This window comes from Schistocerca americana, chromosome 11 (assembly GCF_021461395.2).
Source record: "Schistocerca americana isolate TAMUIC-IGC-003095 chromosome 11, iqSchAmer2.1, whole genome shotgun sequence".
NCBI lineage: Eukaryota > Metazoa > Arthropoda > Insecta > Orthoptera > Acrididae > Schistocerca > Schistocerca americana.
Window position 1 is genome coordinate 160,532,945 of NC_060129.1, and position 14,873 is coordinate 160,547,817.

The window sequence follows — 14,873 nt, forward strand, 5'->3', positions numbered from 1 at the left end:
AGTTGCTTTGTAGCTTAATACCACCTCATGGTGAAAAAGAAATTCCTTTTGAAATTGTAATAAAAGCACAACACTTTCAGAATAACAATGGACTCAGTGTCTGAACAGAATAATGACTGTCTACGAATGACGTCCTTATAAACCAAATACATCTCTTCTTTTAGTAAAATTATAAACCTCTAGCTCAAAAATAAAGCACTACAAAATAATTAACTGCTTTGACACAATGACACATATGGCAGCTATAAATGCGACAACACTATCTGGAGAACTTTCTGGAAATTCGATTGATACTTGTCGCCGAGTTAATTTTGTATGATCGAGTGTTAGTGTAACCATAGATTCGTACGAAGTCACAGCTGCTCAGTTAGGGGCCAACACTTCCTACAGAAATTTCTGCATCATTCCATAATGCCAATAGTGCAGCTGACCGTTATTTATTTCAGCGATTACAAAATCAAGTCGAAATTATATATTTCACAGAGCAGGTATTTGAGGTTAAGGTGTTCAAAATGTTGCTGCTGAGCTGGCGAGCTGGGAGTTTAACACAGATATCCCTTTCCACAGTTTTTGACCCTTTTTGGACTATACAGTTCCATCATTTTGTTGCTTCCCCAACATTACCAACTCTTCAGGTTTTCCAAGAAAAGTGCAAGTCTGGTTTTAAATAGTGGGCAGGTGTAAAAATTTTCATCGGGTCACTTCAAGTCGTAGCATTTGCATTGTAAATCATAGGTGAAAGGCAATAATAATTTTTTTACATCTCTACATGCATTGTCAACAATAACGATTGGTGCCGGTTTCGACTCTCAGTCGGGCACAGAACTTTTTATCACATCATTTCAGGTTTATAAATTCCACTTCTAATTACTGGTGAAAAACTATTTGACAGTCAACATGTCTTCATGTGTAGTCATCAGCGGTGATAGTATGTACGGGGTTAGAATCCCAGTCAGCACAGAACTTTTCCTCGTGTAATTTCTAGTTCAGGCACGAGCATATCTCGCTAGTGGTGAAACAATCCAACTGGACAGCCACGGCGCTCTTCTGGTTGCGAAGGATATCTTAATTTAATTAACAGGATACTCCGATCATCAGTCTTCAAAGCATGTGTTAAAGACTGGGTTTTGGGAGGTACATATAATGAAAAGGTGGACAGCGCTTTTCGACATGAGCCGGAGAAGAAATTCAGTACAGTGGGAAGTGTGGGAAGGTGTGAGGATGTGGCAACGCGAAATTTACTTGGCCTAACAGAGTTACCATATAAATCTAAATTTCATCCAAGAAACACAATTAACAGAAACTGAAGTATTTTTCAAATGAGCCACCTCACTTTATAAGCACACACAAAATGATGAGTCGCTCAAAGTAAGCTGTGTCATTTCCCCATGATGGAAAACAAAGTGTGTATGTGTGTGTGTGTGTGTGTGTGTGTGTGTGTGTGTGTGTGTGTGTGTGTGTGGGTAGGTGGGTGGGGTGGGGGCTGGGGCGGTGCTCAATGTTTGTGACTGATGATATTGTGGTCTGTAAGCTGTGCTGTGAACTCACTACTGAAACAAAGTGAAGTTTGTCTTCCACATACAGGAGACATGAATGGTAAATTCTATAAGAAACTTATGTCTACAAGGTCCTGGCACGGATACAAGGAGCAGAGGATAAACATGAGGTAATGAGACATCCTCCCCAAAAAATGCAAAAGCACTGTATTATTGAAGTAAAAAATTATTCTGCTTATATGCAACACTTTTATACATCTTATTTTAATTATTATGAAAATCCTAGGCGTCTGTGATGTATAAAATTTGAGTGTGAGGGGCAATGGGGGGAGAAGAGGGGAATCATACAGTAAAAGACGGTGGTAGACCCAGAAAGGAACAGGATATCTCTGTCTGCAACTGACGCCCATAGTGTGTGCAGTATGCGGCAGTGAACTAGGTGAAGATCAGGAATTACAAGGATCTAATATACATCAAGAGAATTTGTAAAATGTACACAAGGATTACTGTCAGTAAAAAGGTTACTGTTAACAAAAACTTTCTCAAACTTAAGACCTTGTGTCATTCACATAGTGTGAAATAGGAGTTTGGAGTAATGTAGGAAAATATATTTAGGTGTGATGTATTAATTTTTTTTTCAAGAACATAACTAAAGATTGTAATATGATCGATGTTTCAAACATGAATTTTCATGTTGATGTCTATTGAACAAAAGAGAAACACATTGAATGATTTACAGTATAGGCTATAAGTTCATTGCAGTTGTTTGAGGGAATGCATTTAGCGTCACCTCAAACACAAGCTTACCAGTATGTCAAATACCACACAAAATATTACCTAAGTATTAGAATACAGCTGCAAAATAAATGACGGTTTATCAGTGTTAATGGGTACTAGACTTGTATGGACATATGTAACTGTAAGATGGTGCAGAAAAAAGGGAATTTTGGTCTCAGAATCTGTTTCATGTTCAGACTATGAGAGGTGGAATAGCAACAGTAATAGATGGGGTAGATAATTTCATAGGTAGTGCCACAGTGGAATGCAAGTCTGTGGTGTTCACTGGGTGGCTATAGAAATCCATAGAGCAACTGAAACAGGCAGAGAGGTGTGGGGTACCGGTTCATCAAAGACACAGTAGAGCATGGCACAGAAGGGAATGTATCCAAGTACTGTGTGAGCTTCATGTAGCGGCTGAATAGAGAGGAGAAGGAAGTGATGTGGGAAGACTCAATTATATGGGACCAGCCAGAACCGTCGCGAGGACTGGTTTTGTGTTTCTGTGAGGTGGTCCAAGGCTGCGAGAGGTGTGAGCAGCCATACACTGGAGCACCGATGCTTACTTCAACAGGTTTTCTGATCATCTTCCATACAAGACCTGACAGCGAACCATTATTCTGTCATATAATGTTCCTTTAGAGAAATTCAAAATCTTCCATGTACTGCCTGGATTTGGAGAGAACAAAGAATTATGTTGGGGAGGTTACTGGCATATGGCTTGCATGAAGAAAGAAAGTGACAGAGAACGAAGCTGTAGTAGTGAGGTGTGAACAGCGATTACTCTCATGGTCTGCTTTACTACATGAAGAAAATTCCGCAGATCAACATCAGCTGTCGTAAACTGTAAATATGTTGCCGCCCTCCTCGAACCGTTGTGCAGTACGCTTCCTTGCTCGAGGTGTCGGCCAGAAGTGACGTACTCGGTCGTCGTCTTCATGCAGCGTGACTCTGTTCAGAGGTGTCTCATTGTCATCAGCCACAGAGGCACTGAACAACTTTAAACGCTGCTCTATATGAACGGGCTTACAGCAACCCGTAAGGGCTGCCGGCTGCAAACTACACACATCACTGTGTTTTAGGCTGGGTTGGGCAATACAGCTTTGTGTGCACAGCAGACTGCGTGATGCTGCATTCACACAGTTAATGTATCCTACTCTCCTCACACTTGATGCCAAAACCTAAAGAACAACTTTTCCTACACGTGTAGTTCGACAGATAAATGTCTAGAAATTGGTTGTTTGATTATTTTTGCTAGAAAACATGCCTGTTAATGAAGTGGACTCAGCTTGGGGATTCAGCTAACCTGCTACAAGAGGACAATGATAGCATCGTGAGCTAGCAGGAAATGACGGTCTATGATTGCGTATCTTACAGCAGTGACACATCTAAGGAAACTCAGTGACAAAAATTATAGTCTTACAAATACACACACACACACACACACACACACACACACACACACACGCACACATCGAGAACTGAGGGACACGAATGAGTGGGTTGTCTCGCACTTACCTGCTTTTTGGTGGTGGATCATACAGCAACTGGCTCACTTCGATCAAGTCTTCCGGCTGCTTCCGCATCGCATCTGCCCACCCCTGAGTGGCCATCACCTCGAACGCACAGGTCTTAATGAACGCCAGTGCAGCGTGCTTGAGGTCACTGCAGGAGTGGCGGACTGCGAGAACAGCTGCGGCCGCCGCCGTCTCAACGGTCAGCTGAGCGGCCACCTGCCGCTCGCACTCTGCCTTCAGCCGCGACACCCCGTACTTATCCGCTGCTGCCAGCAGCTGGGGGGCCATGCCGGGCAGCTGGGGGGCCCGCAGGGTGTACAGGTAGGAGACCAGCTGCCTCAGCACCGGGCCCCCCACGTCCGGGATGCTCACCGCGCCGCTGCTGGCCTCGAGGGTGTCGTGGGCGAACATGGCGGCGAACACAGGGCTCCTGTCCGCCAGGACGGCCCTGTGCGCCAACAGCCGCGTGTCACCTGCCTCGAGTATCACCACGGCGTCGTCCCCGGCGTCCAGCAGGTCCCCCAGGTCCACGGCCGCCGTCTCCGTGATGTCCTTAACCATTTCCATTGCGGACGATTCTGAAACACTGCATCACCGAGCAGCCCTTTCAGCTTACAGGTGACTGCTGATACTTCTCGAGTGACGGTTCATAAAAAGTGGTCCATCACCAGCCAGTGGCAGTATCGTCACATCTTTGCTGTGTTAGACTGATGCCATTGGTGAATACCTGCATATCTTTAATAATACGTTTTTAAATAGTTACGGTTTTCTTTCAGCACATTTCATTTGTGCAACAAGCTCCAGAAGGGGGGAGGCTTCATTTCCATAAGTTTTTCTACACAGCGATTTTACTTGAACCGGCAATCGTTAGAAGTGGACATCTACCAAAATACTAAGAAGGTTGTAAAGAACTATAGCAGTACTTTATTCAACGAGATATTCTGTTCACTTCTTTCCTTCAAGGAAGCGACATTATTTTATGGCAGGAATCTATATTATTCGTCATTTAACCAATAATTGTGCATGTAGCCTTGCAGGAGTTGTTTCACACAGGTCTACTAAAACCTGGAGGGTGCTTCTGGGAAACATTGCCTATGGAAAGCAGGCCTACTCAGCCTGCAACTCATTCTCAACACTTCTCAAATAGTCCAACAGGACAACATCCGACAACCACACACAGCACGATATGTCAGAGCCAGCCACAGAGAATATTCTTTCCCTTCAACTAACACGTATACTATCATTTTGTAGCAGAAGTCACTGAACCGCCGCATTGCAGATGGTACTGATAATAGTAGATAACCACTCGATGATACAGTTTGTGGACAACGAGGTCTAATTTTCACTGAAGAATTTCTCAATTCGTCCTTACACTGACTGTGTGCATTAGATGCCGAGACTGGACCTTTGAATAAAATGGGAAATCACTATCTGCTTATTGGATTCACGTTGTTTCATTAGTAACAGTCGCTGAAGAATCGATTTTAAAACAGCAATTCAGAATAGTTCTGTAGAAGTCGAGAATCAACATGAGCCATGTACCGACAATGTTCCTGCTGATCTTCTCGGTGTGGGAGCGATGAATGTGAAAGGTTGGCTCTATACTCTTAGGTGTTGTATAAGTGAACGAGGGAAACTGTCCACAAATCTTAAAACAGACATTTGAATTTCCATCCATAGAAAGAAGAATGACTTAAAAAGAGAGAAAGTACTGAACATTTAAGGTAGTTGTCCAGCGGAAATATTAACATTGTTTCCTCAAAAAGGTCAGGCCACATTTTAAGAAACTCAGTCTGGATTTATAAAAAAGTGCGGGGCTGGTGGCGGTTACATGGACCACACACACACACACACACACACACACACACACATGCACACACACAGACACACGCGCACACACACAAACACCTGAAAACAAAAAAAAATTTTTTTCACTTTATACATTTTTGTAGTAGTATTTATGTAGAAATAGCTCTAAATGCATTAACAAAGTTATTGATAGTATTAATAAAGCTACATCCACATCATTTTTACAAGAATGCCTACGATCACCATTGAATAAGAGACAGAACCTGAAAATCAAATCTTCAAATACAGATGCACTTCATGTATACGAAATTTGAAAAGGTTTATTTTGTTAGTTATTTATAATGCCATCTTTACTTCTTTACTGGTATTAGTTTTGAACTTTATTTAACAGTGTAATTTGGACTGTCATTTTTAGCTTGACTTCACACCTGATCAGTTTGAAGCAAATTGTAAGGATGGTGTTAAAAAACTGAAATCTAATGTAGTACCCACTATATTTAGCCATCGTCCTCAAATTAAGGGAGGAAAGCCAGCAAAGGACAGGGGTGTGCAAAGGGAACCTGAGTGCACTTTCACTACACAGACAGAGCCAGGTACTGTTTAAATATATATATGTAACTAAAGACAGACTTATCTATCTTATTCACTACTAACTTTTTATGAAACTTAAATTTCTCGCGTTTTCGTTCGACAAAACATTTTTTTGTTATTATTATTAATACTATTTCTTTTCAGGCAATGAGCAAGTTTGCGTACTTCCTCAAGAAGTTTTGCCGGATGTTCACAGTTCTGACGTCGGATTGCCTCCTGAGAATGACACTGAAACGGAACTAGAAAGTTTGAAAAGGAAAGTCCACTTGTTGCAGAAGCAACTACACAGTGCGAATGGTAAAATTGGTACAATGGCGGCATTTGTGAAACCTTTTTTAAACGACGATCAGATCTCGGCACTGCAGAAAAAAAACCATACGAGGGACAAAGTGCTCACCAGAAATTATTAAGAAGGCTTTGAAAATTCGATTAGCTTGTGGAAGCGTTGAATACAATCCGGTAAGAGAACTGGGACAACCATTACCAAGCGAACGAACTCTACAAAGGAAACCTGAGTCTCTGGCAATCAGTCCAGGTATTTTGGAGGATTTTGTATCCGCTCTTAAAGTGAAGGTAGACACCACGAATCCCTTTGAAAGACATGTTGCAATAATGATGGATGAGATGAGCCTCACGCCAGGCCTAAATTACGACATTTCATCGAAATTCGTAATTGGCTATCCAACACTTCCAGCAGCTAATGGTTCGTATGAAAAACATGCTTGTCACGCCTTGGTATTTATGCTTGGTGGTCTAAGTACGCGATGGAAACAAATTATTGGTTACCATTTCACCAGGAACTCAATTTCAGGTAAAGAACTTCAGTCTTTCCTGTGGCAATTAATTGTGAAGTGTGAAGCGATTGGTCTGATGGTAGAAGTTATTGTATCAGGTATGGGTGGACAAAATCGGGCAGTGTGGCGTGAATGTCGTGTTATTGCTGGTCGTCATAATGAAACAAAGAATTTCTGCCAGCATCCATTTTCTCCAGAGCGGAATCTGTACTTCGTGCCTGACGTAGCTCATATCTTGAAGAATGTGAGGAATCACCTAACTAATTCCGACCACTTTATCCTACCACGGCAAGTAATTGCAGACAATAATTTGGCGGGACCGGTAGTCTCGATTGAGCCTATCACGAAACTGTACGAGTTTGACAAGGAAAAGAAATTAAATATTGCTAGGGATTTAAAAGATAAAGTCATAAGGCCAGGGCATTATAATAAAATTAAGGTTGGTCCTGCTTACGCACTTTTAAATCACAGCGTTGCAGCATCGTTACATTATGCAATAGAGGAACATGTACTTGAAGATTCTGCCACATCAACAGCGTTTTTCATAGCCACAATTTTCCGTTGGTTTAAATTAATGACCTCAAGGAACAGGAAAACTGCCATGTGTAGAACCGTTGAGGACATACACAATGATGGCGTACAGTTCCTTAAGAGTGTCATCTCGCTGTTTGAAAATTGGAAACAGGGGTATCTGGGAACCTGTACAATCTGGAGTTATTCTAGCAACATGCACAGCTATTAATGTCCAGGATTATCTTCTGAACGAAACAGGTTTCCAGTGTGTTCTGTTGTGCAGGCTGTCACAGGATGCTCTGGAAAACCTTTTCAGTATGGTTCGAGCCAGTAATCCTGTTCCAGATTGTCTCAGTTTCAAGATGATACTGCGGCTTATTGCTGTGTCACAGTATTTTCGTCCCAGTCGCCGTGGAAGTTATCAGACGGAAGATGGTGAATTTCTTGTCGACTACTTGGAACACAGACGGACGTACGACGAAGCAGAAGGCACAGACGATGCAGACTTGCTTGCAAGTGCGAATTCAGACGTAAGCGATGTTGAAGAAATGCCACCTGAGGAAGCACTGTCTCCACACTATTTAGCAGGCAGAACAACAAAGCAAGTGCAGCAAAAGTATTTGCTTTGTGAAGCGTACCGAGAATCACTTTCACCAAAGGAGAAGTCTGAATGTGAAGCAGTACGAAGACTCACTGAACTAAAAATTACACAGCTCAAGACAGCTTGGAATGCATGTCCCAAGAAATATTTCGCATTATTGAGATGACAGATAAAGTCTTTCGTGTGGATGAAAAACTGTTCCTGGAAGCTAAGTTGTCCCTCCAAGCACTGGAGGCAGTTGCACAGAAGTCATTCGAGGAACTCATTCAGAATATTCCTTCTTCTCACAGTGTTGTGGACAGAGTTGTAGATGAATTTCTGAAGACTCGAATTTACGTTCTTCGGAGGAAATATAACTGCCAGGTACTGAAGGAAGATACAGCAAAGTGCAGTATTGGTATGAGAAATGCAGCAAAGGTATTTTAAGAAGAAGAAATTTATTGTCTTTCACATGTTTTAGCTAAATTGATGCACCGGTAATTTGTAATTTTGTTTTTTTTATATTTTTAATTACAAATAACTACCATCATTTGTAACAAACAAGCATTAAAAAAGGAAATATGCAAATCGAAGTATGCATTTGTAATTTAATATGTACTGTAAGTCATGTGTGTACCTCAAAGACCTTGACTGGATTCTATCGTTTAAGCATGTAATACTTTTCACAAAGGTCAGCGTGAGAAAAAACTTACTGCTAGCTATATTTATAAGCGTCTATATCTCACAGGGGAACCTCCCCATCGCAACCCCCCTGAGATTTATAATTTGGCACAGTGGATAGGCCTTGAAAAACTGAACACAGATCAATCGAGAAAACAGGAAGAAGTTGTGTGGAACTATGAAAAAAATAAGCAAAATATACAAACTGAGTAGTGCATGGGCAAGGAAGGCAACATCAAGGATAATGCGAGCCCAGGAGCGCCGTGGTCCTGTGGTTAGCGTGAGCAGCAGCGGAACGAGAGGTCCTTGGTTCAAGTCTTCCCTCGAGTGAAAAGTTTACTTTCTTTATTTTCGCAAAGTTATGATCTGTCCGTTCGTTCATTCACGTCTCTGTTCACTGTAATAAGTTTAGTGTCTGTGTTTTGCGACCGTACCGCAAAACCGTGCAATTAGTAGACGAAAGGACGTGCCTCTCCAATTGGAACCGAAAACATTTCATCGCAAGGTCATAGGTCAACCGATTCCTCCACAGGAAACACGTCTGACATATTCTATACGACACAGGTGACGGCATGTGCGTCACATGACAGGAATATGTTGTCGACCCACCTAACTTGCACACTTGGCGAATGGGCAAAAAGATTCTTCTAGCTTGCCCGATTTAGGTTTTCATGTGGATGTGATAATCACTTCCAAAAAAGTGATGAAAACATAAGAGTGTGTCACATAAACTGCAACAAATGAATGCAACACTTTCACAGTCGCACAGTTTTCTCTGTGCTCTGCCAAAACATATGTTTTTAACGTTTTCAAATTTTTCCGTGTGTAGACCGTCAAATGCTGCATATGTCCAAGCAAATCTGAACATGTCCTGGAATTTTGGAGAGCGAAGTTAATTATGTGTGAGTGCCTGAACTCTGATAATTGTCTGAAAATAAAAAATTGAAGTTTTCACTCGAGGGAAGACTTGAACCAAGGACCTCTCGTTCCGCAGCTCCTCACGCTAACCACGGGACCACTGCGCGCCTGAGCTCATATTATCCTTGATGTTGCCTACCTTGCGCATGGACTACTCAGTTTGTATATTTTGCTTATTTTTTCGTAGTTCCACAAACTTCTTCCTGTTTTCTCGGTTGATCTGTGTTCAGTTTTTCAAGGCCTATACACTGTGCCAACTTATAACTACATCTGAGGTGGGTGCGATGGGGAGGTTCCCTTGTCAGTGAGAGAGTAGCAAATTTTCACAGTAGACGCCGGGTTATCAAGGACGTAACGATTAATTACGATAGTTATTTGTTCACTTCACGCACTGTCGCATTCAGGCCGGTTGCCTCCTTATATAAAGGCGAATTTTACAGTTCCGTCCACAGGGCTGCCCTTGCGCAGTAGGCCTAAAATGGCGGCGGCCGGCAGGCTGGCCGTACTCTCCCGTGTACAGGGCTCCAGCGTGGCGCTGGCAGGCGCGAATGCCGGCCATGGGTATGTGAATGTTTGAAAAGGAGAACGACATACTCCATATTAATGTACTCTCTAAAATGCGATATCCCTTGCGTTCAAGCATTAGTTAATAAAGTGTAGGGGGACAAACTTCACAACATGACTGAAAATACGTTCACCAAATAGAGATAAGAACATCTATGATTGACATGGCATCTAAAGCCGACGTACATTTTTAAAATGTTAGAAATAAGGAAATGAGCCGGCCGGTGTGGCCGAGCGGCTCTAGGCGCGTCAGTCTGGAACCGCGAGACCGCTACAGTCGCAGGTTCGAATCTTGCCTCAGGCATGGATGTGTGTGATGTCCTCAGGTTGGTTAGGTTTAAGTAGTTCTAAGTTCTAGGGGACTGATGACCTCAGATGTTAAGTCCCATAGTGCTCAGAGCCATTTGAACCATTTTTGAAGGAAATGAAGTAATACCGAACGCTATGCTTGTAACGTACATTGTTGTTCTACATTCTTTAGCTCTGGTATTTACAGGGTCACAAAGAAAGCATCCTAGGTTTTCGAGGGAAAAGCTGTAATGGTAATGATCTCCACTACAACAGAAACAAGAAGCACAAGTTAAGGAAAAATAATGTAATGTGCGTTCCAGCTCACAAGCGACATTGAAGCAGGTAGTTCCTGTGACTTAGTATGGACAGAGGTTATATTCGACAATCGGAATAAATTAATAACTGGCTCCTTTTACTGACCACCGGTCTCAGATGAAACAGTTGCTGAACAGTTCAAAGAAAACTTGAGTCTCATCACGAATAGGTACGCTACTCATACGATTATAGTTGGCAGTGACTTCAATCTACCTTCCGTATGTTGACAAAAATACATTTCCAGACCACATTGTAGATATAAAACAACTTCCGTAACTGTTCTAAATGCTTTTTTAAAATTATTTTGAACAGTTAGTTCACGAGGCCATTCAAAATGTAAATGGTTACGAAAACACACTTGAACTCTTAGCCACAAATAATCCTGAGCATCACGACGGATACAGGAATTAGTGAACACACAGTCGTAGCGAGGCTCAATTCCGTAACAAAGAAATTCACCAAAACTAAACGCGAGATATATCTATTTATAAAAGCAGCTAAACATTCGGTTGACTTCTTAGAAACATCCAATCCTTCCAAACTATGTAGTGAAGACCATATATGGCTGAAGTTGAAAAACATAGTATCAACAGCACTCGAGAGATTCATACGAAATAAATTAATAAGAGACGGAATTGATCCCACATGGTACACAAAACACGACAGAATGCTGCTCCAGGACCACCGAAAAAGGCAAGTATAATTTAGACGAACGCAAAATCTCCCACATTGGCGAAGTTTTACTGAGGCTCGAAATTCGGTGTCCATTTCAATGCGAGATGCATTTAATAGTTTGCACAACGAAACTCTCTCTAGAAATGTGGCGGAAATTCCCAACAGATTCTGGTTCTATGTTAAGTAAACCAGCGGAAAGGGTCAGTAAGCGATGGGGAGGAGGAGGAGGGGGAGACAAGAGACCAAAACCTTCGGAGCAGGTAAAATCGAGGCAAATGTCCGCCGCGGCAAACGTCCACACACCGGCAGGCACACCGCCGCGCGGGATTAGCCGAGCGGTCTGAGACGCTGCAGTCGTGGACTGTGCGGCTGGTCCCGGCGGATGTTCGAATTCTCCCTCGGGCGTGGGTGTGTGTGTTTGTCCTTAGGATAATTTAGGTGAAGTAGAGTGTAAGCTTATGGACTGACGACCGTAGCCGTTAAGTCCCGTAAGATTTGACACACATTTGGACATTTCCGCAGACGCGCGACCGGCTGGCAGGCGGCAGCAGCGCCGCTACTCACCCTGCAGGCGGGGCGGAGCAGAGCGACGCGGAGCGAGGCGAGGCAACGCAGCTGGCGGCAGCCGCTCTTATACACCTGCCGCGTGACGTCACGCCGGCCGGCTTATCTGCCGCGGGAGCACGCTTGCGCAATCCGCCCTTCGGATCCCAGAGGCACGTTCCATTCCCACGGGGTGTGATATGTCGCAATACACCCGATAACTGGATTAAACTCGACACCGTCGAGATTGAAAATTTTGTTTCTGTTTCAGTTTGAACGACGTCAAACAGAACCGTTCGGCACTCGATGTAGAAAATGGTTCAAATGGCTCTGACCACTATGGGACTTAACTTCTGAGGTCATCAGTCCACTAGAACTTAGAACTACTTAAACCTGACCGACCTAAGGACATCACACACATCCATGCCCGAGGCAGGATTCGAACCTGCGACCGGAGGAGTCGCGCAGTTCCTGACTGTAGCGTCTAGAACCGCTCAGCCATTCCGGCCGGAGACTAGATGTAGAATGGCCACAGTTGTATCACAAATGATTGTGAGTAAGTTCTGTCTGATTCCAGTGAGTATCATGCCACGAAACGGACTCCTCAAATATATTATAGTTTTTTTTACATAAGATTGAATATTTTAACACTGCCTGCTGATGGAATTTCTACAGCTGGAAGAACAGCGATTAAGGACAGTTCTTGTGGATCTACTGCGTAATAACGAGGATACACGATTAAAGTTTGTAGGTGATTTGGGGTGTACAGGGCGCCACATTCAGTACACGGAGCTGCCACCTCTGCCGTCAGCAGTCGCTCTACTGTGGCTGGCCAGCAAGCTGAACCCAGCTCAGGCGGCAGGTGCAGCACGTGCCTCCAGCCAGAGGCCGCCGCAGTGGCTGCCAGGTGGTGGCGTCCCAGCCTCACAGCAACCTTATGGTACCTGCTGGACGATACATTGTCAATCACTAACCATTCCCCTCTTCCCGTTCCACTCGGGAATGCTTCAAGGGAGCAATGGCTGTGAGTAGGCCTCCGTGCGTGTTCGACTCTCTCCAATTCTGCCTTCACAGTCTTTTGCGAGATGACTGTTTGTACATTCTAGGGACTTCGACAGTAAACCACACAGTGCTGTGGAGTGCGTCTCTTGCAGCGTCTGCCAGCACACCTGCCTGAGCGTCTCCGTGATGCTTGCGTAACGGAACGCGCTGCTCTTCTTTGGATCTCCGTTAATTCCTCTATCAATCCTATCTGCTCCGGATGCCAGACTGACGAGCAATAGTCAAGTATTGGTCGAACGGGTGTTTTGTGGGCTGCCTCCTTTGTGGGTGGACTACACTTCCAGACAGTCCTTCCAATTACCTTGTATGGCTTTTACCTGCCATTAGTTTCAGATCGCTCTGTACACACACATGTAGATATTTTATGGATGTAATTGCTTCCACTGGTTGTACTGCAATCCTACAATCATGCAGTAGTCAGTCATTATGCCTATTTATGCGTAATAAATTCCATCTGCTTATCTTGAGGGTCAATGGCCACTCCCTGCAAGCAAGTGTCGTTCCTCTGTCTCTTGAACAGAACAAAACAGCAATTACAACCCAAAGTAGCAGAATATCGAGCAGGATTTAGATCAAACAGATCACGTCTGGAGCAAATTTTCAACCTCAAAACCATACTCAAAAAGCGAGGTCTCAGACAAAAAGTGTAGTAAGCACATTTGTATATTTCAAACAGCATACAATTCAGGAGACACGCCCTCAGTACTCCAGATTTTACAAGAGAGGCGATTAGATCCCAAAACACGAGAAATCATAAAACAAACACTCATTGGCACGAAATCTAAAGTAACATATATGTGGGAGATCTCAGAACCCTTCGACATTCAAACAGGTGTTCAACGTAGTTCTGGACAAAGTTATGGAAGAATGCGAGAAAGAACTCAAGAAATGTGGGGTTTGGAAGCCAATACGACTGGGCGTTGCCAAAGACAATGTCTACATACCAGATCTCGCATTTGCGGAATACCTGGCAGTACTAACAGAGAATAAGCAGAGGGCAGTGAAACAGCTGGAAATACTCAAAGAATGTGCAGAAAAAGTAGGTTTACAAGTTTCATTTAAGAAAACTGAATTCTTTTGTTGAAAAACAGAAATTGCAAGCATGAAACAAAATTTTGTAAAATTAACAGGGCTCGAAATTGTAAATACCTTAGAAAATTCATTGAACCGACAGGTGTTGAAACAGTTCACATCAACATCGCCTCAACAAAATTAAGAAAGGATTAGGGTTAATCCAAAACCTCTGCAACTAAAAATCAATGTCAAGATGGGCAAAAATTCGACACTACAATACTGTCATAAAACCAGCAATCCGCTATGCAAGCGAAACACTAACTCGTAACAGGAAACAACTTGAAGACATCAGAAAAGAAAAGAGAAAGACAATCAGCAAAATTCTACCAGGAAGACGTAACAAAGGCGGTTACATGCTACAATCGATTAATACAACAGAAAAGTTTTCAAACATCGAAAATTATATTAGCAGAAGGCGAATGAAATTTTTTGGTCATCTCAGCCGAGTACCAGAAAATCGATTGACGAAGAGAATAATAGACTATGTAGCCACACAAGAATTCCGCACCTCGGCTAGATGAAATTCGAAAGGACCTAAATAATGGAAACATAAGACTAGCTGACTTCAAGAAAGAGACACTTTCAGACACAAAGAAGACAAATAGGAAGTTACATCAGAGAAACCAAAAGAAAAATAATACAGACCAAAGGGATCGGATGAGCGTGAACACGT

At 43.0% G+C, this 14,873-nt stretch overlaps 1 protein-coding gene across 1 annotated transcript in view; it reads right to left on the bottom strand.

The window, feature by feature from the left end:
- The window catches only part of LOC124553431 (protein roadkill-like), a 28,229-nt gene extending 16,122 nt beyond the window's left edge, over positions 1–12,107 (bottom strand). The window contains exons 1-2 of the mRNA XM_047127293.1: positions 12,086–12,107; positions 3,792–4,376 (exon numbers count right to left, since the gene is read on the bottom strand). Coding sequence (XP_046983249.1) covers positions 3,792–4,357 — 566 coding nt within the window. The 5' untranslated portion in view covers positions 4,358–4,376; positions 12,086–12,107. The remainder of the gene's footprint in view (positions 1–3,791; positions 4,377–12,085) is intronic.
- Positions 12,108–14,873: the final 2,766 nt, after the last annotated feature.